Consider the following 25,651-nt stretch of genomic DNA (forward strand, 5'->3'; position numbering starts at 1 on the left):
GGATACATTTTTTTTTTTTTTTTTTTTTGCAGTACGCGGGCCTCTCACTGTTGTGGCCTCTCCCGTTGTGGAGCACAGGCTCCGGACACGCAGGCTCAGTGGCCATGGCTCACAGGCCCAGCCGCTCCGCGGCATGTGGGATCTTCCCTGACCAGGGCAGGCGGACTCTCAACCACTGCGCCACCAGGGAAGCCCTGGATAAATTTTTTAAATTGGAAAATATGTCACCTTATTATTTGTAACACAGGCAATAATGGGGAAGAATATTTATATGAGTAATGAGTCTAATTGGTTGTATGACAGCATTAAAAGAAAAATCTTCCAGTTTATTCTTCCCTTTACCCATGTATTTATGAGGCATATGCAGAAAAGGGGTAACATAGCAGGCCTGAGACTGCTGGCCTTAGGAAGTCCTGCTTGCAAGATTGGCTGGTATCTAGGAATTTGAGTGATAAAGTTCCCTACACTGATATAAAACTTTCCCTAAATGATGAGAGTGACTCACTGGGCCTAAAATGTTTGTGCAAAAAATATGGTTTATGTTAAGCACGTGCTTTCCTTCTAGGAGTCTGGACTTTTAGTATGTATTAGGCATAGGGTGCCTACATGATCAGCAGGACTGAATTTCTTATGAGTGTCCCTGGTAGACAACATTTCACACATGTTGTCAAATCTCAATGCTGGAAGAATTGTGTCCTGTGTGACTTCACTGAGGGAAGACTCATGGAAGTTGATGCCGGGTTTCATTCAGACTTTGCTCCATGTGCCTTTTCCCTTTGCTGATTTTGCTTTGTATCCTTTTGCTGTCATAAATCATAGCTGTGAGTATGACTATATGCTAAGTCCTGTGAGTCCTAGCAAATCACAAAATCTGGGGGTTAACTTGGGGATCTGAAACTCTCGGAGAGCTTGAGATAAATATAAATTACAGTGCCCACCCTCATAAATTTGTATTCTAGTTCAGCTCGATCAGACATACATATGTCATACATTTAAATGACAAAAAAGATAACTGACTAAAGGTTAAGATGAATGATATAGAGCACAAATTCTGAAGGAGTTCAGATGAGGTTGAGATAAATGTAAGCAGGTATCCTTGGAGCAGTTTGGAACAAAGAATAATTATTTAAGCAAAGCAGGGAGGAATGGGGTGGAGGGGACATAATACAGACTGAAACATTAACAAAGAAATTAAATGGAGGAATTCATTTAATATCCAGTATTAACTGACTCTGCTTACGCTTCCATAGCCTCACAGCTTTAAAAATTGAGCTGAGCAAATTAGGTAACGATTTATACTGTTACACCTAATACTATTTCAAAAACATGAGTTCATTTACACTTTCACTAGTAACAGATCCTCTGTAAACTAGAGAATCTCAAACTCGTGCCTCAGTTTTGTTTTGGTTTGCTTGTTTTAAAATTTTGAGCCAGAATCTCCTCAGCAATAAATTTCACATAAAAGTTCAGAATTCTGGTTTCTCTTGATATGTTTTAAACTTTGGCAACAGAGGCCACACGTTTCTGAAAGGCAAAAATCAGCGGGAGCTGAGTAACAGCTGTCCCATTTAATAAGGGAAGGCTACTCTCCAATTTCTCAAAATCTTTATATTCACATCATATATACATTTTTGAATTCCACACCCACACATGGAACTCATATATGTTATATGTCTGACCACTGTGTCTCGTTGTTATTTGAGTTTTTTAGCCATTGTATTAGACTGTAAACTTGCCCTTATTCCCTACTATATCCTGGCAACTTACTCGTCAGCTGTCTGTGCTTACTATCTATTTGTTGAACAAATGAATGATTAATATATGTCACAATGTGAACTCAATATGGGGAAATGATTAATTGTCCGCAACGATGTTTTTGCTTATTAACATAGCTATAGGATAATAATCCCCTAATTTTTACTCTACTCTTCCCATTCCCTACCTCCAACCATGCCTTCTGTTTCTCTCTTTTAAGTTTTCTGCCTTTTTCAAAATCAGTCATCTCTTCTCTTGGTTCTAGGTGCTCCACTTTATTTTCCTTTTTTTTTTAATTGAAAAGAAGTCCTTAATAAGTGTCATTGGTCCCTACTTCAAATAATTCAGCATCTCTCCAACTGAAGGTTTGAGGAGCTCCTTAGAAAAGAAGGAGAGCTAAAATATCCAAAAAAAACTATTTAGTGGTAGTCACTTTCTAAATAAATTAATGGGTTAAAGTGATAAAGTGACCAAATGTCCTGGATTAGTTAGCTCAGTACTCAGCTCCTCCTTTTTGTCCTGGTGAAACTGGCCCAGATTCCCTTCAAGATTAAGTGTTCTGCAAGTTCTTGCCATCTGAAAACTGGGAGGCTGTCACACTGTAGGTTAAATGGCTGAGAAGGTTCGGATCTTCAGTCCAGGGAGATTATAAAGCCAGTGTAATATCCAGGCACTATTTTTCCTGAGACAAATTTTAAAAGATGTTAATTTAGAAAATGTATTTGACTGGGATATAATTCCAAAAGGCAGAAGATGTGGACTGAGATTATTAAAAATTGAGATCCTAGTGGAGTCTGAATTCTGGAATGACATTGTACATGTAAGAGATAAAAAACAAATAAAATTATTGAGCCCTCTTACATTGCAGGTATTATGCAGGAGGTTTTAGGTGTATCCTTTCATTTTGTAATTTAATTCTTATTCCACCCATTTTACAGATGAGTTAATTAAAGAACTTGCTCCATAACACACAACTAATAAGTGGCAGAACCAAAATACCAACCGCAGTCTTTCTGACTCTCAAGTCCATATTTTTACCAAAGAAAAAATGGCAAAGGTACAGAAAAGCAGTCAATATTAAGAACAACTGGATAGCAGGGACTTAGCAAGTGAGAGGCCAGGGGTCAGAAACTCAATACCTGGATGCTCAGGAATGAAAGATCACTCTTGTTCCAGGGGCTAATGATATATTTATTTCATGACTAATAAAATATAAAGTCTATGTAAAAATGTTTTTCTTTGGAAGCCTAGATTTTAACCTTAAAACCCTAAAGTAGTGTGTGTCATTAACTAATATGTGATGTTGGGCAAGTAACAGACTGTTAGAGCCTCAAATTCCTTATTTTAAAAAATGGAGACCATAATGCTTAACTCAAATAGTGATGATTGACTACAACAGTAAAAGTTAACCTGCTTAGCCTGGAGTATGGGTTCAATAAATGTTAGCTAGTAGTAGTAGTAGTAGTCATCATTATCATCATTGTTGCTGTTGTCTCCTTAAACTTCATTAATTTACCTCATGATTGAAACTAGGAATGTTTTTATGACTCACCAAAGTGACTGGGAAATGCTTTTTTAGATGTGCAATCCATCTTAAGCTCTAATCTGAAATTGAGGTAAAAGGAAATTCTGCACATAATCACTGTGGTAGATTACTTGCAAAGACGGCCACAATAATTTCTTCCATCCCTACATATACACCTCTTTGCAATGTGACTTTGCTACTCCTCCATAAGGATGTAGAATTTATTTTCCCATCTCTTATGTTGGAGCTGGCCATATGACTTGCTTTGACAAAAGAATGCAGCAGAAATTACATTGTGCAACTTTGAAGTTTAGGCTTCAAGAGCCCTTGCATCTTCGACTCATTCTCTCTTGAAAGCCAGATGCTATATAAAGAAGTCTGGAATACCCTGCTGGAGATACATGCCCCAGCCAATAGCCACCACCAGCATCTGGACATGTGAATGAAGATAACTAGGCCACTCAGCCCTGGTCAAGCCTGCAGCAGATTACTGCATTCACATAAATGAACCCAGACAAGGCCAGCAGAAGGACCACCCAGCCAAACTCAACTCAAATTGCTGACTCACAGAACTGTGAGTAAATAAATGGCTGTTATCTTAAGTCAGTAAGTTTCTGAGTGGTTTATTACACAGCAACAGAAATCTACAACGATTACCATGTTTCAATCATTTTTCAAATTATTAACATTTATTAAATGAGTACCATAAGCAAGGCATCAGGCTAGGTACAGAAAGTGAGTCAAAATATGTAAAGTTTGGCCACTGTCTTGAAATGAATTTATAATCTATATCAGGAGGTGATAAAGTATTTAAATAACAATAACACAAGACAATATACTAGAAGAGCCATAGAGTAACACAACCATATCGTTGTAAGAATTTAAAAATCGGGTCATTTCTGCTGGAGGTGATAAGGGAAGGATTTATCATGAAGATAATATTAGAGTTAAGCCTTGAAGGATTTTGACAGTGGAGTAGGAAGAAAAGAAATTCTAAGGGAAAGAAAAATGACATGAGGATAACTGTGGTCTTGGTAAAGAGCAAAGAGTGCTCAGAAACTTGCCAATACTTTTTGTTGGATTATAGTATATATGTAGATGTGGGAGAACAATTCTTCAACAAATATCAAGTCACAACTTCATTCCAGGCACTGCCTACTACTACGTTATTATGTATTGATAGATGTGGAAGCTGAACTACAGATGTGAAGGCCAAGTCACTAGTCTAAGTTCACAGCAAGTGGGGGAGCAGGGGTTTGAATGCAACCAGTCGGACTCTAGAGCCACTCTACTACTGGGCAGTGTCTTGGCTAAATTAAAAAGTTAGTTACTTAAGGAAAAACAACCAAAAAAAGGCTGGCACCAAACTAAATACCCATTTAACAGTTGCAGTGAAAACAAATCAACAAGGAGGAAATTCAAACACTTAATATTGAGCAGAAAAATCAAATTAAGAAGAATAAATGCAGGGACTTCCCTGGTGGCGCCGTGGTTAAGAATCTGCCTTGCAATGCAGGGGACACGGGTTCGAGCCCTGGTCCGGGAAGATCCCACATGCCATGGGGCAACTAAGCCCGTGCGCCACAACTACTGAGCCTGTGCCCTAGAGCCCACGAGCCACAACTACTGAGCCCATGTGCTGCAACTATTGAAGCCTGCGTGCCTAGAGCCCATGCTCTGCAACAAGAGAAGCCACCGCGATGAGAAGCCCGTGCGCAGCAGCGAAGACCCAACACAGCCAAAATAAATAAATTAATTAATTAATTAAAAAAAAAAAGAAGAATACATGCAGTATGATTATATTTGTGTAAGGTAAAAACCAGGCAACTATACAGCATATTTACATATGTTAATGTATACACAAAACTAAAATGAAAAGAAAAAAATGATGACTACAAAATTCAGGATAAATTTTCTGGAGGTCCAGTGGTTAAGACTCTGCACTTCCACTGAAAGGGTTACAGGTTCGATCCCTGGTCGGGGAACTAAGATCCCGCAGGCCGCGGGGGCGGGGCGGGGGGGGTGGCCAAAAAAAAAAAAACCCAAAATTCAGGATAGTGGCTTCCTCTAGAGGGGGAGAAAAGAGTTTGAGATTAGGGAGGGGCTCACAGAGTGCTTCAAGGAACTGGTTACATTAGTTTTTCTTAAAATAGATGCTGTTTATTATTTTTCTTTAAATTATATATATGTTATACAGTTGTTCCTTAGTTTCCTGGGGGTGCGGGGTAGGTTCCAGGAACCACCCCCCTGCCCAATACCAAAAGCCAGGATGCTCAAGCCTGTTACATAATATGACATAGTTTTTGCATATAACCTACTCACATCCTACCATACACTTGAAATCATCTCTAGTTACTTACAACACCTAATACAATGTAAATGCTATGTAAATTCAAGTTTTGCTTTTTGGAACTTTCTGGAATTTTTTTCCAAATATTTTCCATCTGCTGTTGGTTGAATTCGGATGCAGAACAACAGATACAGAGGGCCCATTGTATACATCTTGTTTACATGATATATGTATAAATCTAATAGATTTCACACAACAAAAAGTACCACAGGGTTCAAAAGAGGGAAGTTAGGAATTGAAATGAATCAGATGTGAGAGAGAGAAAGTATTTCAGAATGAGGAACTGGCCGAGGCACAGAGGCAGGAAAAGGGGTGGGGAACAGTAAGAGGGAAACAGGGAGTAAGTCATTTTTGCAATAGCCTACATTTGTAGGGGAGTAGTGGTGGGGAAAAGCTAGATAAAGTTGTGGCCAGAATGTGGAGAATCTTGGAAGCACTTGTAAACCTCACACTGTAAACAATGGGGTCTTTACTTCAATTAGTATTCCTTAGTTTTGGGCAACAAGAAACAAGAAACAATTACGGCTATTCCAAGTAAAAAAAGAAAGAGAAGAGAGAAAAAAAAGGGAGATAGTAGGAGAGAGAAAAAGAGAGAAGGAGGGAAGGAGAAACAGAAGCAGAAAAATAGAGAAATAGACTGGATAGTTTTGGGATAGGTTATCAAGTAAGTGACCAGTCCAGGAACCTGGTAGTTCTGGGGATCTCAATGAAATAAACTGATAGAGCAGTTCTTTAGAACACTCAGTTCTTACTACCTTCTACCCCAGTGTGTTTCCATCCAAGATTCCAGTTTCTAGGAGAGTATGGTTAACCTAGTGCTTCCACCTCTGTGATCTGGGAAGCAGGGTTCTGTGCTTGCAGCTCAGGAGAATACAGGAAGCGAAGTCCAGTAGAATTAAAAAAAAAAAAAAAAAGGCCCAGTCTGAATTGCTCAGGAAGTATGGGATTACTGAGCAAAACCTAAGGATTCCCTTATTCAAACATTAGTTCTTCAGATTAGACATGTCAACACGTACTAATTTAATTAAATCTCTGGAACTGATGATTTCATCACAATGAGCTAACAGTTTCGTTTTCGGTGACCTTAAGTTTTTGTACGCCTCTACAACTGCTGTCCTCTCATAATAATTACTAGATTGGGACGCATTACTTCTGTGATGGAACTCAGATCAACCATCCTTTGCGGAAGACCTGGCAGAAAATGCTGAAAGAAATATAAGAAAACTATGACACCGTAAGATGGCCCTGAGAAGTAGCCGAACGACCCCAAGCTGCAGCGGTCCCTCCAGTGAGTTGATAGCCTAAGTTCCCTGCTAAAGAGCTCCCAGGGTCAGCGAAGTCGACTGAGCGACCGGTCCCTATGGCAGACGTAGGCCGAACTGCGCACTGGGAAATGTAGTTCCGCGGGGAAGGGACGGAGTGGCGGGAGCCGCACACGCGCACTAAGAGCTCAGGGCAACAAAGACGGCGGCGTGTGCGCACGCGCCTGAGAAAGACTCGGGAGGGCGTGCGCGTACGCGTGCGCGCCCGGCCGCGGTTCTGAGCTACCGAGCGGCTGAGAGGACAGAGAGGGAGGGGCAGGAGCTACCGACCGCAGGAGGTGGAGAAGGGGTTGTGCTCCTGGCCGAGCAAGGAGAAAGGGGCGGGGCTGGAGAGCAGCGCGCCGGGGTGCCGAGCTCCTGGGACCGGCGGGCGCGTGAGGGTCTGTGGCCCTTGCCGTCCCAGTGGCCGCCGCCGTCGCTTGGCTGCCGTCGGTCTGCGGGAGGCGGGTTATGGCGGCGGCGGCAGTGGGAGCTGTGAATGAGTTCTCCGGGTGGACGAGGGAAGAAGAAAGGCTCCGGCGGCCCCAGCAGCCCGGTGCCTCCCAGGCCTCCGCCCCACTGCCTGGCCCCCTCCCGCCCCGCCCCAAGGCCGGCCCCTTCGCCCCAATCGCCGCATAAGCGAAACCTGTACTACTTCTCCTACCCGCTGTTCGTAGGCTTCGCGCTGCTGCGTTTGGTCGCCTTCCACCTGGGGCTCCTCTTCGTGTGGCTCTGCCAGCGCTTCTCCCGCGCCCTCATGGCCGCCAAGAGGAGCTCCGGGGCCGCGCCGGCGCCGGCCTCGGCCTCGCCCCCTGCGCCAGTGCCAGGCGGGGAGGCCGAGCGCGTCCGAGCCTTCCACAAGCAGGCCTTCGAGTACATCTCCGTTGCTCTGCGCATCGATGAGGACGAGAAAGGTAACTGGGGGCCTGGGGGGAGGGGGCGGCGGCGCCGGGAAGAAAGCGGTGGGGTCGCCGAGGGAGGGCAACACCTGCGTCCCTTTTCCTGCGGGAGCCGGCGGTGCTCCTCCGTAATTGATCTGCCCGGTGAGACTGCTTCCTCGGGTTAGACCCTCATCCTCCACGATTCTCAGTTAAACACCTCTCTCCTCTCAGGCACCCTAGCCGGTGACTTTGTTTCAGACACTAGCCTACACTTACACTTCTGCATGACCCAAGTCCCTATGAGACACCCAGACGTGCTGGTGACAGTGACAGTTGTCCTAGAGTGACCACACAGATCCTTTCTAGCGCTGTAAACAGTGAGTGGCTTCCTCTGAGCCAGGTTTTCCAAAAGGTTTTGATATCGAAGAAGCTGTGCCTTGTTATAGGCTTTTAGTGAAAGCAGAGTACTGTAGTGTCAGAAAAAAAGAACAAATGGTGACTCAGTTTTGAAAGGAACAGCTGCATATGATTACAGCTGAATTTGCACTATTTTTAAAAGTTTCATAACAGTCATTTTTATGAATGTAATGACTTCTAAGTATTTTTCAATAAAGTTCTATTTTAGTATAAAACTTTTGCTCCTGGTTAATTTGATCTCATCTAAGTAAGTATTCCAAGGTAACCTCTAAATTTTTAAATTGAAATATTGAGTGAGGACTTCCCTTGTGGGGCAGTGGTTAAGAATCCGCCTGCCAACGCAGGGGACACGGGTTTGATCCCTGGTCCGGGAAGATCCCACATGCCGTGGAGCAACTAAGCCCATGCACCACAACTACTGAGCCTGCGCTCTAGAGCCTGCAAGCCACAACTACTGAAGCCTGCGCGCCTAGGGCTGGTGCTCCACAACAAAAGAAGCCGCTGCAATGAGAAGGCTGCACTTGCAGCAATGAAGAAGACTCAATGCAGCCAAAAATAAATAAATAAATAAATATTTAAGAAATTGAGTGAATAGGATTAATTTATAATACCATTTTACAATAAAATTTAAAGATTTCTATTTCTGAATGAAAGCAAGGGTACTACATCCTTCAGATTTCTTTTAAGCTAATGTTTTTTAGTCTTTCTATAGGCTAGGCACTGTGTGCTCTTAGCTTTACATGTGTTATCTGTTTAGTTCTCAGAGTTACCCTGTGAGGTGAAGGTACTGTTAGTATCAGCATTTTACAGATGAACAAACTGAGGTTCAAAAGATTAAAGCAGGTCATTCCAAACCTATGCTAATTGCTAATGCCAATTTTTTTATGGAGTTAGAAGGAGTCTTATAGCATTTTGAAAATCCCTCCTTTTGTCCCAACTCCAGTATGCTGAGATCTTCTTTTCCCTCTAACTACTCATTTTCATTGTCCATTAGTTAAAAAAAAAAAAAAGCAATCTGCAGTTCATTTGTAGTGTCTCCACTACCAACTCCAGAAACTGTTCTAGAATGTGGGTTTTGTTGAAACTTATTTCCTTTGTGAGGCCTTGGACTGAGAAGTAGGATATAAGGAAAGAGGCAGGTATTCACGGGTTTTGGAGTGTAAGGACAGAATGGAGGTTAAGAACGTTGAAGAAAGGAGGCGTGGGGTTTCCCTGGTGGCACAGTGGTTAAGAATCTGCCTGCCAATTCTGGGCACATGGGTTCAATCCCTGGCCTGGGAAGATCCCACAGGCTGTGGAGCAACTAAGCCCATGCGCCACAACTACTGAGCCTGCGCTCTAGAGCCCATGCTCTGTAACAAGAGAAGTCACGACAGTGAGAAGCCTGCGCACCACAATGAAGAGTAGCCCTCACTTGCCTCAACTAGAGAAACCCTACGTGCAGCAACGAAGACCTAATGCAGCCAAAAATAAAAACAAATAAATAAATTTATTTAAAAAAAAAAAAAAGAAAGGCACATTTAAGAAAAGAATACCGGGCTTCCCTGGTGGCGCAGTGGTTGAGAGTCTGCCTGCTGATGCAGGGGACACAGGTTCGTGCCCCGGTCCGGGAAGATCCCATATGCCGCGGAGCAGCTGGGCCTGTGAGCCATGGCTGCTGAGCCTGCGCGTCCGGAGCCTGTGCTCCGCAACAGGAGAGGCCACAACAGTGAGAGGCCCGCGTACCGCAAAAAAAAAAAGAAAAAAATACCATGTGTTTTGGGAGGGAAGTCTTTAATCGCTTCATTCTTTTTTTAATATATATTTAAAATATTTATTTATTTATTTTTGGCTGCGTTGGGTCTTTGTTGCTGCCTGTGGGCTTTTTCTAGTTGTGGCGAGTGCGGGCTGCTCTTTGTTGAGGTGCACAGGCTTCTCATTGTGGTGGCTTCTCTTGTTGCGGAGCACAGCCTCTAGGCGTGTGGGCTTCAGTAGTTTTGGCTTGCAGCCTCAGTAGTTGTGGTGCCCGGGCTTAGTTGCTCCGCGGCATGTGGGATCTTCCCGGACCAGGGCTCAAACCCCTGTCCCCGGCATTGGCAGGCGGATTCTTAACCACTGCGCCACCAGGGAACTCCCTGTTGCTTCATTTTTTACCTCTAAGGAGCATCCACGATCTCCTAGGGAGGATGAAGAAGCATACCATTATCCCTTCCTAGAGAAGCACTGTTTTATTGCGCTATTTTATTATAATAGAGTCCTTTGAAGTTTACTAATCTAGGTCAAAAGTTGTTTTAGAATAGAGGGAATATATTTAAGGGTAGATCAATTCCAGTAAATACAAGGAAATTTTGTTAACACTGGGTGATGGGAGTTGGGAGGTAGCATAAGAGGTCAAGGAAAACTTAGGTATTAAAAAAAAGGATCCTGGACTCTTAGATTTAAAGAGAAATCAGTTCCATGTGAGGGGTAAGTAATGGAAGTGGAATTCAGACCTTGGGTTTCATGCTGGTGACTTATCTTAGGGTATCACATATATACCTCTATCTATTATATTTAATTCCTCTTAAAATATTTAGTGTAAATATTTTCAGCAATCTCTGTACCACATATTTCACTCTCAGCTGATAATGTTTCTATTCAAAGGTTTTGCTTTATTTATACAGTTAGTTTATAAAGTGGACAGCAGAACAGGCAATGATAACTCTAGTTTGAATTCTACAACTGATGCATTATATGAGAAAATAAATTAGATCAAACCGAAACAAATTAGTTATATTAATTTTCCTTTGACAGTGAAGTAAAACGGAGTTTACGTTGTCGTGGTTCTCTTCTATCTCAAATTTTTCCTTTAGCATATTGAAAATTTTTTTACTTTACCTTTAATTCAGTGGTTGCCGGAGTTCACATTTGAAGTCTATTTGCCTCTCAGCCATCCTTGACAATACAGAACTTAATTTCAGAAGAATTTTATTCTCCCTCTTTCCTACTGCATCAAAATATATACGAACAAATTGAAATGAATTGGATAGTGTTCAAAGGTTTCCTAACTCTGTAGTTAGCCCCTAAACCATTAAGGGGCTAGTAATGTCATGCAGTCCCTTTCCGTTAAAAACTTGACCTAGCTTCTAAATATACTGAAAGGCACTTTATTTCATCAGGTGAAGTGGGCTATTTCAGACTGTAGTGATATTAGTTAATTGACACATTTGGTGCCTTCAAATAATAAAGACCAAATTAAATCTTATTTTAACAAGGTAATACATAAATGTGGTTTATAAGGTGGCTGTTTATTTTGAATTTTATTTTTTTTTATGGCATACTCAACTTTGACACTGAATTTTCATAAAGGCCTAAATTTATCTGAAACCAAGCTATTTTTTAAAAAAATAAATTTATTTTTTCTCTGCGTGTGGGCTTTCTCTAGTTGCGGCAAGCAGGGGCTACTCTTTGTTGCGGTGTGCGGGCTTCTCATTGCGGTGCCTTCTCTTGTTGCAGAGCACAGGCTCCAGGTGCGCGGGCTTCAGTAGTTGTGGCACATGGGCTCAGTAATTGTGCCTTGCGGGCTCTAGAGTGCAGGCTCAGTAGTTGTGGCGCACGGGCTTAGTTGCTCCACGCCATGTGGGATCTTCCCGGACCAGGGCTCGAGCCCGTGTCGCCTGCATTGGCAGGTGGATTCTTAACCACTGCACCACCAGGGAAGCCCCTGTTTGTTTTATATGAAGTAGGTTCTCTGTCTTTTAATTCCAAGGGCCCCTTGGAATACTTGGGGGAGGAGAGAAGGTTGTAATAGTGGTTCTTTGGATTAACCAGAACATGACCTAACATGCTTTGGGTGGCTCCTGCTGATAGACAAGCCTGGGGTCTCCTGAGTAATACAGTGGTGCAGGTTCTTCAGGTGTGGCTCAGTTACCTCAAGTGTGTAGGACCTGACAGACAGTAAGGGCCCAATGTATTGTATGAAAGAGAGAGAGCCAGTTTCTTAGGATAAGATAGGGCTGCAGCATCTGGCATCAAAGATAGAAGTTATCTAAATAAAATCCTTTTTTATTTATTCCTAGTCAGTTTATATTTTAAATGGAAGGTTTTTAAAAAAATTAATTACCATGTACTATAATTTCATATAATCCAATGTAGTACTTTATTTAAAACACACAAAATACTTGCTTATCCACATCTATTTTCGGAAGGTGAAGCTAGAGATTAGAAATCAGAAGTATCAGATTTGGTATACTTTCTTTTATTCCTAAAAACTACTAGATACCATTTTGAAAGGATTGATTTCAGACAATTTTCTTGTGCCTAATTTCTGCTTTAAATGATTAGAACAAGGAAAGAATTATTCTGATGGATGGACATTCTGATAATATCATATTTTTCCCAGAGAATAACATTATTTTTTATTAAATAAACAATAAACACTTTATATTTCTCTTCAAGAATATTTAGTGGCATTTGCACTAAAGAGACAAAAAGGCAGCCACTTTTACGAACTTCATTCCTTGTTCTGTTTTTAGCTGATTTTTATTGCAGTTTATATTCTTCCTAGTACAGAATACAGTTGAACCGTATAAAACTCACCTGGTAACTAGATTCCTAAGATTATTGTTAGTCATCCTGATGACAATTAAGGGATAGTCAGTAAACGGATATTAAATTATTGAAGAAGGATCTTCCCTAACCCTTCCTGCCTCTTTTTCACTATCTTATTCTCTGTGCTCTACCCAATAGTAGTTGGATTTTTCAATTATGGCAAAGTGTAGATTCTCTACTTTTCTACTCGTTTTCCACTCTCTGAACCTGTATCAGATCAGTGAAGGTATTAATCAGTGACCTAGCCTTTTTTTCTCCTGCTTTGTGAATTATTAACAAATGCTCATGCTAGACATCCTATAGAATAAAACATCTTTGAGCACACTCACATCTCAGTGGTTCATTCTGGTAGTGAGGAAAGAAAAATGTCAAAATCCACAATTTTCTTGGAACTAGTAAGTGTTTTACAGCTATATAGGTATAGCATAGACGTTATACTTACTCACATATCTTTCTGTTCTTTTGGAGATATTTTATGTTGCAGTAGAGAGGGAGAGAATTAGTTTGTTGTTCTTAAGTGGATTTTGTCAGTTCCTTTCAGTGAGCTTTCACTAGAACACCCATCTATGGCTGAACAAGTGGGATTTATTACTTATTGTAACCAAGAGAACACACACCATGGGGAACCATGGTGTATCTCAGGAAAAGGCTAAAAAGAACTTATAGAATTTGGGCTTGTATTAGGTGATTTTAAGGAGGATTGAAGGAAGCAGGGTTTTGCTCTGGATTGGATGTTTTCAGGAATTGGGGATAATTCTGTGATTAAGTATCTTAAATCTAACCCACAAAGAGAGAAGACTAGAGTGAGGATAAAGCTGCAATTGGTTAAGAAGCAGTCATTAGCCCGAAGAGGGGGATGTTTGGTGTTTCATGGCTTGGCCAATGTTCACATTTTGTCTGTGTTTAGACATGATTGTAGAGTGGTCTCATTTTTGTCTTCATCCATCATGATCACAGAGTGACCTTGGCTGATGTTGTTGTTCTGTGGAATTGTTTATACTCAGTAGAACACCAAGGCTTAGTTGTAATGTCAGGTCATTTCCTTGTTACACCAAGGCTTAGTTGACGGTACCAGCTCCTCGATGTCAGGGGCTGCTTTTCTTTACCTCAGGTTTGAGAGTCTAATTTTATCCTTTTTAAATTGCAGTGCCTCTTATCCAAATTGACATTTGAATTCTGGCTCCACAGGATCTTGGGCAAGTTACTTATTATTAGACTGAGATAATGTTTGTAAAATAATTATGTCTGCACATAGTAGGTCCTCAGAAAATGGGAACTATTGTTATTTATTTATTTATTTTACAAACTTAAAAAAAATTTATTTATTTAATTTACTTATTTTTGGCTGTGCTGCGTCTTCGTTGCTGTGCACGGGCTTTCTCTAGTTGTGGCGAGTTGGGGGCTACTCTTCGTTGGGGGCTACTCTTTGTTGCGGTGCATGGGCTTCTCATTGTGGTGGCTTCTTATTGTGGAGCACGGGCTCTAGATGCATGGGCTTCAGTAGTTGTGGCATGAGAGCTGAGTGGTTGTGGCTCACAGGCTCTAGAGCACAGGCTCAGTAGTTGTGGTGCACGGGCTTAGTTGCTCCGCAGCATGTGGGATCTTCCCGGACCAGGGCTCGAACCCATGTCCCCTGCATTGGCAGGCGGATTCTTTTTTTTTAAGATGTTGGGGGTAGGAGTTTATTAATTAATTAATTTATTTTTGCTGTGTTGGGTCTTCGTTTCTGTGCAAGGGCTTTTTCTAGTTGTGGCAAGCGGGGACCACTCTTCTTCACAGTGCACGGGCCTCTCACTATCGCGGGCTCTCTTGTTGCAGAGCACAGGCTCCAGACGCGCAGGCTCAGTAGTTGTGGCTCACGGGCCCAGTTGCTCTGCGGCACGTGGGATCCTCCCAGACCAGGGCTCGAACCCGTGTCCCCTGCATTAGCCGGCAGATTCTCAACCACTGCATCACCAGGGAAGCCCTGGCAGGTGGATTCTTAACCACTGTGCCACCAGGGAAGTTCCAAACTATTGTTATTAATTTTACAGTTCTTTTAAGGTTAACAGCCTCAAGAGGTTATGTTAGAACATTGTTAAACCTTGATACCTAGTTTTTACTACTCTTTTTATGAAACAGCGGCAGTCTAAATGAGATTTGAGGAAGAAGGTGAATTATCTGAAGAGTGATATAAAAATATTTTTGCTAATTGTGACCCTTTGTTCAGAAAAAACAGATGGAAGTCTCCCCTTAGCGTCACTTAGTATCCCTTAGTCGCTTAGGCTCCCCTTAGCATCACTTAGCTTTTTATTACAAAAGAGATGAAATGATTTTTTTATTCTCATGTATGTACTCGTGTATGAATGCAAGCTCTTTTTTTTTTTTTGTGGTACACGGGCCTCTCACTGTTGCGGCCTCTCCCATTGCGGAGCACAGGCTCCAGACGCGCAGGCTCAGCGGCCATGGCTTACGGGCCCAGCTGCTCCGCAGCACGTGGGATCTTCCTGGCCCGGGGCACGAACCCGTGTCCCCTGCATCGGCAGGCAGACTCTCAACCACTGCGCCACCAGGGAAGCCCTGAATGCAAGCTCTTGATAGAGAATTGGAAAATACCAAAAATGCACAGAAGAAAATTAAAATTACCTACCATACATAGTAAATTAAAAAAGACTTAAAGACAAATTGATTGAAATTCTTAAGGTTTAGAGAAAATGTCCAAAACTGTAATGATTCCTTTACATGGGATTCAAAACCTTTCCAATTAAATGGGAAAAAATAAATCTTAACTTCAGAAATAAACCTTGATGGTTGAACATGAAAGCAAGGATGGCCTTTTTTTGCTGAATTAAAACAGAGTAGAAAGGATCCTTTCTGTGATAGTGAACTATGAGAGAATTAATCAGGGCGCTGTTAGTCTGATGCTTCATGGTCTCTGTGGTTTATTGTGGATTAGCACACATTAAAATGTACTGTAAGATTTTTAAAGATACCCATTATTCCGCTAATGTGACACTTGCAAGTTGCTAGCAAAAAATTGTGTAGGAAAATGGATGTACTTACTCCCTGGAATTGTTTGTAGAATGATGCTTAAGAAGGACTAAATAGATAAGTTAAAAGCAGTGGGCTTTATGAGCTAAAATACAATAGTGCATACAGTTCCGGAGTAGAAGGATTTATATTTATTAACAAATTTACTAAGTATGATAAAGGTAATTTTTTACATATCTCTTTATTAAAGTATTATCCCATGCCCTATTTCATTTGATCTTTGCCACAACTCATGAGGTAAAATAAATGTCATCTTGTTTTTAGGTAAGGAGACTAAAACTCAGAGAAATTGCCAGACTTTGCCAAAGTCATACAGCTATTAAATGATGGAGAAAGACTTAAATCTCTGTCTTCTAACTCACATACTTGCAAACTGACATCCTACCTCGCTACCCAAACTACTCATGTTTTGACCCTTCTTGTGGCAATCTGGGTACCACTAACATGTGAGTGAAAAGATTCAGTTGATGATTCACAAATTAGTCTGCTATTCTTTTTTTTTTAAACAGAATGTAGATTTACTTTTTTAAAAATTAATTAATTAATTTGGCTGTGTTGGGTCTTAGCTGCAGCACACGGGGTCTTCATTGTGAGATCTTTTGTTTCACGCATGGGCTCTTTGTTGTGGCGTGCAGGCTTCTCTGGTTGTGGTGCGTGGGCTCAGTAGTTGCACGTGTGGGCTTAGTTGCCCTGCGGCATGTGGGATTTTAGTTCCCTGACCAGTGATTGAACCTGTGTCCCCTGCACTGGAAGGCGGATTCTTAACCACTGGACCACCAGAGAAGTCCCTCCACTATTATTATCTTCATTTAAAGATGGATAACATCAGTATTTTTGTTGCTTGTACAGTAACACAACTCTAAAATAATGCACAAATATAGAAAGTGAAAATCTTCTGTAATCTTATCCTTAGGGAGATGATTACTGATAAGTTTCCTGATTTTGTCTAGTTACATAAACGTAAATATTCGTTAGAGGAAAAGAACCATGTTACATAGAAACTGATCTGTAACCTTTTTCACTTAATGTATGGGGACTCACTTTCTGTTTCAATATATTTAATCTTCCTCCTCTATTTTTTTCAGTTTTTAAGTACACTTTTATTAAAGCATACATAAAGTGCACAGTTAGTGTGTTGCTTAATGAATTATTAAACTGAGCACAGCAGTTTGAAACCCCACCAGGTCAAGAAATAGAATATTACTCCAGAAGCCTGCCTTTCTCATCCTCCCTTCTGCTCACTACCTTTCCCCACCCTTCACAAAGGTATCTTCAATTCCTAACTTCTTACACCATAAATCACCTTTGCCTGATCTTGAGCTTTATCAGTGAAATCATACAGTATGTGTTCTTTTTATGTATGGCTCCTTTTGCTCAACATTATGCTTGTCAGATTAATCCTTGAGGTTACTTGTGGCAGTAATTGTTCATTTTCATTGCTGTATACCAGGGAGCAGCAAACTGCCTATAATGGGTCATTTAGTCTTTTTTTCTTATTGTAGTAAAAGATAGATAACAAAATTTGCCATTTTAGTCAATTAAAGTATGCAAATCATTGGCATTAAATACATTCACAGTACTGTGTAACCATCACCACTATCCATTTCTAGAGCTTTTCATCATCCCAAACAGCAGCTCTGCATCCATTAAACAATAACTCCCCATTTCCTCTTCTCCATACTCCCTTCCTCCCAGTCCCTGATTAACCTCTGTTCTGCTTTCTGTCTCCATGAATTTGCATATTCTGGGTACCTCATATAAGTGGAATCATACAAAATCTGTCCTTTTGTGTCTGACATTTCACTTAGCATTTCAATGTTTATCAGCCTTGTAGCATATAACAGATTTCATCCCTTTTTGAGGCTGAATAATATTCCATTGTATGTATATACCGCATTTTGTTTATCCCTTCATCTGTTGATGGATATTTGGGTTGTTTCCATCTGTTGTTAATAATGCTACTTTATATAAACATTGGTATACAAGTCTGAGTTCCTTTTCAATACTTTTGAGTATCCACCTAGGAATAGAATTGCTGGATCATAAGGTAATTATTATGTTTAATTTTTTGAGTGACTGCCAAACTGCTTTCCACAGGAGCTTTGCATTTTTTAAGCATATTTTTAAAAATTAATTAATTATTTTCTTTAATCTTTGGCTGCGTTGGATCTTCATTACCGCGAGTGGGCTTTCTCTACTTGCGGTGAGCGGGGGCTACACTTTGTTGCGGTATGCGGGCTTCTCATTGAGGTGGCTTCTTTTGTTGCGGAGCACGGGCTCTAGGCACACGGGCTTCAGTAGTTGTGGCTCACAGGCTCTAGAGCGCAGGCTCAGTGGTTGTGGCTCAAGGGCTTAGTTGCTCTGCGGCATGTGGGATCTTCCCGGACCGGGGCTCAAACCCGTGTCACCTGCATTGACAGGTGGATTCTTAACCACTGCACCACCAGGGAAGTCCCCAGCTTTGCATTTTTGCATTCCCAGCACCAGTGCACAAGGGTTTCTAATTTCTTCACGTTTGTTAGTTTCAAAGTTTACTTGTTTTATTTTTATTTATTTATTTTTACTTTATTTTTTCATCTTTTGGCCACACCATGCGGCATGTGGGATCCTAGTTCCCCAACCAGGGATCGAAGCCGAGGCCCCTGCATTGGAAGTGTGGAGTCTTAACCACTGGACCGCCAGGGAAGTCTCTGTCTTTTTAAATAATGGCCATATGTGAAGTGGTATTGCATCATAGTTTTGATTTGCATTTCGCTAATGACTTATGATATCAAGCATCTTTTCATGTGCTTATTGGCCATTTGCATATCTTCTTTGGAAAAATGTCTATTCAAGTCCTTTGCCCATTTTTGCATTCTCTTGGTTTTTTGTTGAACCATTTAATAAATATTTCTCTCGTTTTTTGGAATTTTGAATTTTATTTTGTTTATTTGTTTATGCAGCAGGTTCTTAGTTATCTATTTTATACATATTAGTGTATATATTTAATAATTATTTCAAGTGCTCTTTCAAAACTATTCAACACTCTCATATAGGGGGTGTGATCCAGTAAAGCTTTATATACAAAAACAGCCAGCTGGCTCTATTTGGCTCTTGGGCTGTTGTTGGTCCTAGATTACGTAGTTCACTTGTAGTTCACATTATTGGCTATTAATTTTAACTACCACTACAACCATTGTAAGTTTCTGCCATCCCAATCTTCTCTTGGTTTGATGTAGTCTGTTGGTTGAGTTTGAATGTTGTTGGGGCCCATATAGGAAAGAGGGAAATGTGTAAGGGAAACTAAGAACTGTTCAAGTATCATGAAGGCCTTTTGTGTGCTGGACGCCATTGTAAGGTTTGATTTTTCTGCCATAATTTAGTCAAAAGGGGGAATTCCCTGACGGTCCAGTGTCAGGACTTGGCGCTGTCACTGCCAGGGCCTGAGTTCAATCCCTGGTCGGGGAACTAAGATCCCACAAGCTGCATGGCATGACCAAAAGTTAAAAAAAAAATTTAGTCAGAAGGATGATCATGTAGGAGCTTATGGGCTTGTAGTTTCCCCTAATTCAGGGGACTGAAGTGATTTGAGTGTGGGTGTCAGCCCTCGTACAGGCTGGCCTAGTTCATAACTCTTCAGTGATGCAGGGTCCCAACCAAAATCTTGGAATCATTGCCGCTTATTCTCCTTGGCATGCCCTGGAATTCATTTTTTGTCAGCTTAGTCCCGTGAGTCTGCTGAAAGCTCTGCTTAGTTTCTTGGTCACATTTGCATTCAGAATTGACAATTGTTTCAAGCAAAAAAGTGCCCCAAGTCATAGGCTCACCTCTGTTGGCTCTTCTCTTTTCCATATTTTGGTAATTTTTTAAAACAGCCATTCTAATGGGTGTGAAATGTCCCCTCCTTCAAAATTTTAGTAATTTTCATACTGTTTGGAAAATTCTCTGCTCCCTTCAAACAGATGTTTTAAAAATATTTTTCTAGTTTTTCTCTTCTAATCTTACTCTTGTAATCAAAATTTTAGTTCTGGTATTATAGTTCAAGTCACAACAAATGTTCTTATACATAAATGTTGGAGTATTGCACTTTTAAAACATCAGATTTATTGAGGTATAATTTACGTAAAGTTTGCCCTATTTAGGGATCTATAGTTCAGTGAGTTATGACAAAGAGCTGTGTAAACCATCACCACACTCAATATATTGAATGTTTTATCACCCCAAAATCTCCCTTGTGCCTCTTTGTAGTCCGTCCCTTTGCCTCCCCCTTAGCCTCTGGCAATCACTAATCTGATTCGTCCCTCTAGTTTTGTCTTCAGTGAATGTCATGTAAATGGTATTATATAGTGTGTAGCCTCTTGTGTCTGGCTTTTTTCACTTAGCATGTTTTTGAGATTCATCTATGTTCCTACATGTATCAGTATTTTGTTCTTTTTATTGCTGAGTAGTAGTCTATGTATGGTTGTACCACAATTTGTTAATATGTTCACTAAATGATGGACATCTGGGTTGTTTCCAGTTTTTAGCTCTTATGAATAAAGCTGGTAAACATTCATGTACAGGTCTTTGATGTTTTTATTTCTTAGGGTAAATACATAGAAGAAGGGCTGGGTCTTGTGGTAAGTATATGTTAATGTCATGAGGAACTACCAAAGTCTTCCAAAATGGCTGTATCATTTTGTAGTCACACCTGCAAATGTGACTTGTAACTTTTTTCCATTCAAAATTAAAATCTTGGAGTTTTAATATGTAGCTCCCTAACAGCTAATGATGTTGAACATCTTTTCTTGTGTTTATTTGCCATGTTATATCTCTTCTTTGGTAAAGTGTATGTTTTGATCTTTTGCACACTTTTTAAATGACTTTTTAAAAAAATCATTGTAAGAGTTCTCTATATATTCTGCTTACAAGACGTTTATTAGACATATTGTTTTGCAAATATTCTCTCCCAGTCAATCTGTGGCCTGTCTTTACATTGTCAGATCCATCTTTTCAAGAGCAGGAACTTTTAATTTTTATGAAGTCTGGTTTATCAATTTTTCCCCCTTTTTAAAAAATTTATTTATTTATTTATTTTTGGCTGTGTTGGGTCTTTGTTGCTGCGTGCAGGCTTTCTCTAGTTGCGGTGAGCGGGGGCTACTCTTTGATGTGGTGCATGGGCTTCTCATTGCGGTGCCTTCTCTTATTGTGGAGCATGGGTTCTAGGCGGGTGGACGTCAGTAGTTGTGGCTCACGGGCTCAGTAGTTGTGGCTCACAGGCTCTGGAGTGCAGGCTCCGTAGTTGTGGTGCACGGGCTTAGTTGCTCCGTGGCATGTAGGATCTTCCCAGACCAGGGCTCGAACCCCTGTCCCCTGCATTAGCTGGTGGATTCTTAACCACTGCGCCACCAGGGAAGTCCCACTTTTTTCCTCTTAAGGTTTGTGATTTTTATGTTCTAAGAAGTGTCTGCCTAAGCCAAGATCACAAAGAATTTTGTCTATGTTTTCTTCTGTAAATTTTATATTTTTAGGTTTTACATTTAGGTCTGTGATCCATTTCAAGTTAATTTTTGTATGTCACGTGAAGTTTTTTTGTGTATGGGTGTCTGTTATTCCAGCGTCATTTTTTGAAAAAGTTATTCTTTCTCCATTGAATCACCTTGTCATCTTTGTCAAAGTCAAATCAATGATATATGTGGGGTCTATTTCTGGACTTCTGTTCCATTGATTTTTTTTTTTTTTTTTTTTTGCGGTATGCGGGCCTCTCACTGCTGTGGCCCCTCCTGCTGCGGAGCACAGGCCTCGGACGCGCAGGACCAGCAGCCAAGGCCCACAGGCCCAGCCGCTCTGCGGCATGTGGGATCTTCCCAGACCGGGGCACGAACCTGTGTCCCCTGCATCGGTAGGAGGACTCCCAACCACTGTGCCACCAGGGAAGCCCTGGTATTTTTTAAAAATTTTCTTTCTTTTTTGTTTTTGGCTACGTCGGGTCTTAGTTGTGGCATGCAGGATCTTCGTTGAGGCATGTGAGATCTTTCATTGTGGCGCTCAGACTTCTCTCTAGTTGTGGCGTGTGGGTGTTTTTCTCTCTAGTTGTGGCACGTGGACTCCAGGGCGCGTGGGCTCTGTAGTTTGTGGCACGTGGGCTCTCTTGTTGAGGCGCATGAGCTCAGTAGTTGTGGCGTGCAGGCTTAGTTGCCCTGCAGCATGTGGGATCTTAGTTCCCTAACCAGGGATCAAACCCACGTCTCCTGCATTGGACGGCAGATTCTTTACCACTGGACCACCAAGAAAGTCCCTCTGTTCCATCGATTTATATGTCTATCCTTTCTCTGGTGGTCTTGTACTTTTAGGTAAGAAATATCTATGCATTTTCTACTGTCACACTGACTTAACGAGATTCAAATAATGCAGTAAATCAACTTCCTGTTACCAACGAATGTTAGGTAGTAGAGTAATTATTGAGCATGTGATTTTATTTGTAATCAGTCATTTCACTTGCCTCCCTAATGTGGTAAAACGCCTTAAAAGATTTTGTTCAGATGTTGCCAGTGAGAACTGTCATACACTGCTGTTAGGAGTATAAATTGGCTCAAGCACTCTCAAAAAGCATTTTGTTGATTTCTGGTAAATGGAGAATATGTGATGAACTATGACTCATCAATTCTACTTCTTAAGCATATACTCAAAAGAAACTGGCACATGTACATAGGGGGACAGGTACAAGAATGTTCATTGCAACTATTTGAAATATTGAAAAACTGGAAACAACCTATATATCTTTTAATAGGAGATAGTTGGAAATAAATTGTAGGATGGTATAGGATACTATACAGAGTCGAAATGAATGAACTAATCTCTGTATAGCAACATAGATCTAAAAAGCAATGCAAATTTTTAAAATAAAATGATATAAATAAAGTAGGAACAATAGAAAAATATATACAAGTAAGGTAGACACTCAATTCATGATAGTGGTTTCTGGGAAGGAAAGGAGCATGAGAATGGGAAGAGGCACAAAAAAGGAACTTCTGTTGTATCTGTTAAGTTGCAGTTCATTTTTAAAATTTTTAAGTAAATACGATATTGTTATCGATATTCCCACCACACAGAATGCAAATGCTATTTTACTGTTTTCTGTAATTTACCCCTTTTTTAAAATTAAAAAACCAAAAATACATGTAAGCAGATATTTTCTTCATAAAAAACTAGAAGGTAAGCATCCAAATAGTTTGAATTGACTTACAACAGATTCTTAATAATTTCTTCATGTGTCATTATCAAGTACTTATTGAGCACTTACTCTGGATCACTGTGTAAAATACTAATGGCATTTTATATGGGTAATAAGTAAGAAATTACCCTGTCCAAGGGGCTAAATCTAGTTAGTGATTTATTTTGGGGATGGAGGAGGGTAGGTAGGAGGTACATACTCGTAAGGGGACAGTATTTCTTAGTTGTTGTGTGGTGTTTATAATAAGACTTCATCTATTCTGTGTTATCAAGAGAGTCATGATATTTTATTGATTTTGAAATTTCAAATTAAAGAATAGCATGGGAATTTTTGTTTGATTAAATAGGGACATGAGTAGGGAAAAATGAAAAACAGTTCTTAGGCATGATTTCCACCTTTGCTTTACTGTATCTCTATGTTAGCCACTTATGAGGCTTTGCAGATTCTAAGGCCTAAGAAACTAATTTTTAAAAACAATGAAATTTGCATGTAATTGTTAACACTTTAAAGAAGTATCCTACACATATTTTGATTATGCTGAATTTTTAGGTCCTTTTGAAGTTTAATTTTGGATCAAGGATAAATGTTGTCATGTTTCAAAGAAAATAGAAATGTGTTACTTAATGGCCACACTTGTAATCTCATATAACAGTTCTCATGGTGCAATCATTTATGAAATAAAAGCTAACTCTGAAAGGAGCACCCGTGAACATATTACATCATATTTGACTACAGTTAGATTAAACAATGCTTTTTTCCTCATTATTATTGAAACCGTATTTATTTTTCCTAATAGTATATATTTTAAAAACCATTTATTTAAAATAAAATCTTGAATATTTGTTTCTCTAATACAACATTTCAGTGGTTATAAGCATCAATACCATGAGATGATAAACAAATAAAGAATCACAGCTCTAAAATTTTGAGAAACGTTGACGTCTATATCTCCCTCTTGCAGAGCCACATATACATTAAGATGCTAAAGTCCTAAGAAGTCACAGAGTAACAGTTTTCAGACTTGTTTGATCACAACTCTTTTTTTCATGTATCTCCTAATAAGAGCATGCTTTGCAACATGTTTAGTGCATTCTTAGGGTATACTTGTGATTTATACAAATAATTATTTCTATTTTAAAGTAGGACAAAAGGAGCAAGCTGTGGAATGGTATAAGAAGGGTATTGAAGAACTAGAAAAAGGAATAGCTGTCGTAGTTACAGGACAAGGTAAGGTTATATTTACGTTTGTTTAGTAGCATCCGAAATTGTGTTCACATGATTGTCCTGATTTCAGATCCGTTTATCTTAATAAAGGTGTTTAACAGATTTTTAAATGTTCTTGTTAAAGTTAATGCTTTATTACCTATGCTAAAAATGAAGTTGTAACCAGATATGCTCAAACTTGATTATTGTATTACTTGTGTCCTCCTTGGAACCGCTGTTCATGATATGTTAACCCTATTTTTAAACCTGTTTTTGAAACCTCATCCTTTCCTCATTGTCGAGGCAGGGAAGGAGTGGTTATTTCACAGACTCCCTTTTACACTGTGGGTAATGCTTGACTGCATGTTAAAATATGAGCTGTAATGTCTGACGTTGATTCACACATGGCTTTTTAAAACCAAAACAATTACTTCTCATCTTTACTTTCCTGTCACATCAAATTAAAAATTAGAGTCTAAGGACTTCCCTGGTGGGACACTGGTTAAGAATCCACCTGCCAGTGCAGGGACACAGGTTCAATCCCTGGTCCAGGAAGATCCCACATGCCATGGAGCAACTAAGCATGTGTGCCACAACTAGTGAGCCTGCGCTCTAGAGCCCATGAGCCACAACTACTGAGCCTGCATGCCACAACTACTGAAGCCCATGCTCCGCAACAAGAGAAGCCATCGCAATGAGAAGCCAGCGCACTGCAACTAGAGAAAGCCTGCGTGCAGCAACGAAGACCCAACGCAGCCAAAAAAAAAAATCAGAGTCTAATATTACCTTTAAATATGTAGACAATATTTCTTGCACACATACTATGTGCCCAAGCATCATTGTATGTGCTTCATACGTATTATCTCTTTTAATTTCACCACAACCCTACACTCTAAAGCTGCTACCATTATCCTTATTTTTCAGATGAAAAACCTTAAGTGCAAAGAAATTAAGTAACTTGTGTGAGGTCTCATAGGCAGGAAGTGGTAGAGTCAGGATTTGAACCCAGGCAGTCTGACTTCAGAGCCTGAATTCTTAAATACTATGCTGTGAATAGTGGTATGTGGATACCACTATTATATGAGTAAAGTACTTCAGCTTATCATAGCTAAAATAAATTCAGAAGCAAAAATTACAATGTGTGGGCTGAGAATCTTAGCCTTATGTATCAGTCCACCCAGTGGATATTTTATCTGGCTGGCTGATTCTATAACTTATATCAGCTAATCTCCAGTAACTATAATGTGTCCAATATTTACCTTTTTTTGTAATCTCTGCTTTTTATTTTGACTGTTTCTCTAGCTACTGGTCTCCTGTATAAAAGAGAGCAGAATAGAACAAGTAAATATGGAAGATTGGGTCTTGGAGACTTTTCATGAGTTTATGAGCATGACTTTATGAATTGTGTACAAAATATATTTGCTGTTC

General features: G+C 40.2%; 1 protein-coding gene across 4 annotated transcripts in view; it reads left to right on the forward strand.

Moving 5' to 3' along the window:
- Positions 1-7,124: 7,124 nt before the first annotated feature.
- SPAST (spastin) overlaps positions 7,125-25,651 on the forward strand; it is a 62,999-nt gene continuing 44,472 nt past the window's right edge. For 2 of the 4 annotated variants that reach the window (XM_032652941.1, XM_032652944.1), the window contains exons 1-2: positions 7,203-7,845; positions 24,164-24,247. In XM_032652941.1, coding sequence (XP_032508832.1) covers positions 7,431-7,845; positions 24,164-24,247 — 499 coding nt within the window. In that variant the 5' untranslated portion in view covers positions 7,203-7,430. Of the gene's footprint in view, positions 7,846-24,160; positions 24,248-25,651 lie in introns of all 4 variants that reach the window. The other 2 variants (XM_032652942.1, XM_032652940.1) reach the window with 2 other exon arrangements.

The sequence above is a fragment of the Phocoena sinus genome, chromosome 13 (assembly GCF_008692025.1).
Source record: "Phocoena sinus isolate mPhoSin1 chromosome 13, mPhoSin1.pri, whole genome shotgun sequence".
Taxonomy (NCBI): domain Eukaryota; kingdom Metazoa; phylum Chordata; class Mammalia; order Artiodactyla; family Phocoenidae; genus Phocoena; species Phocoena sinus.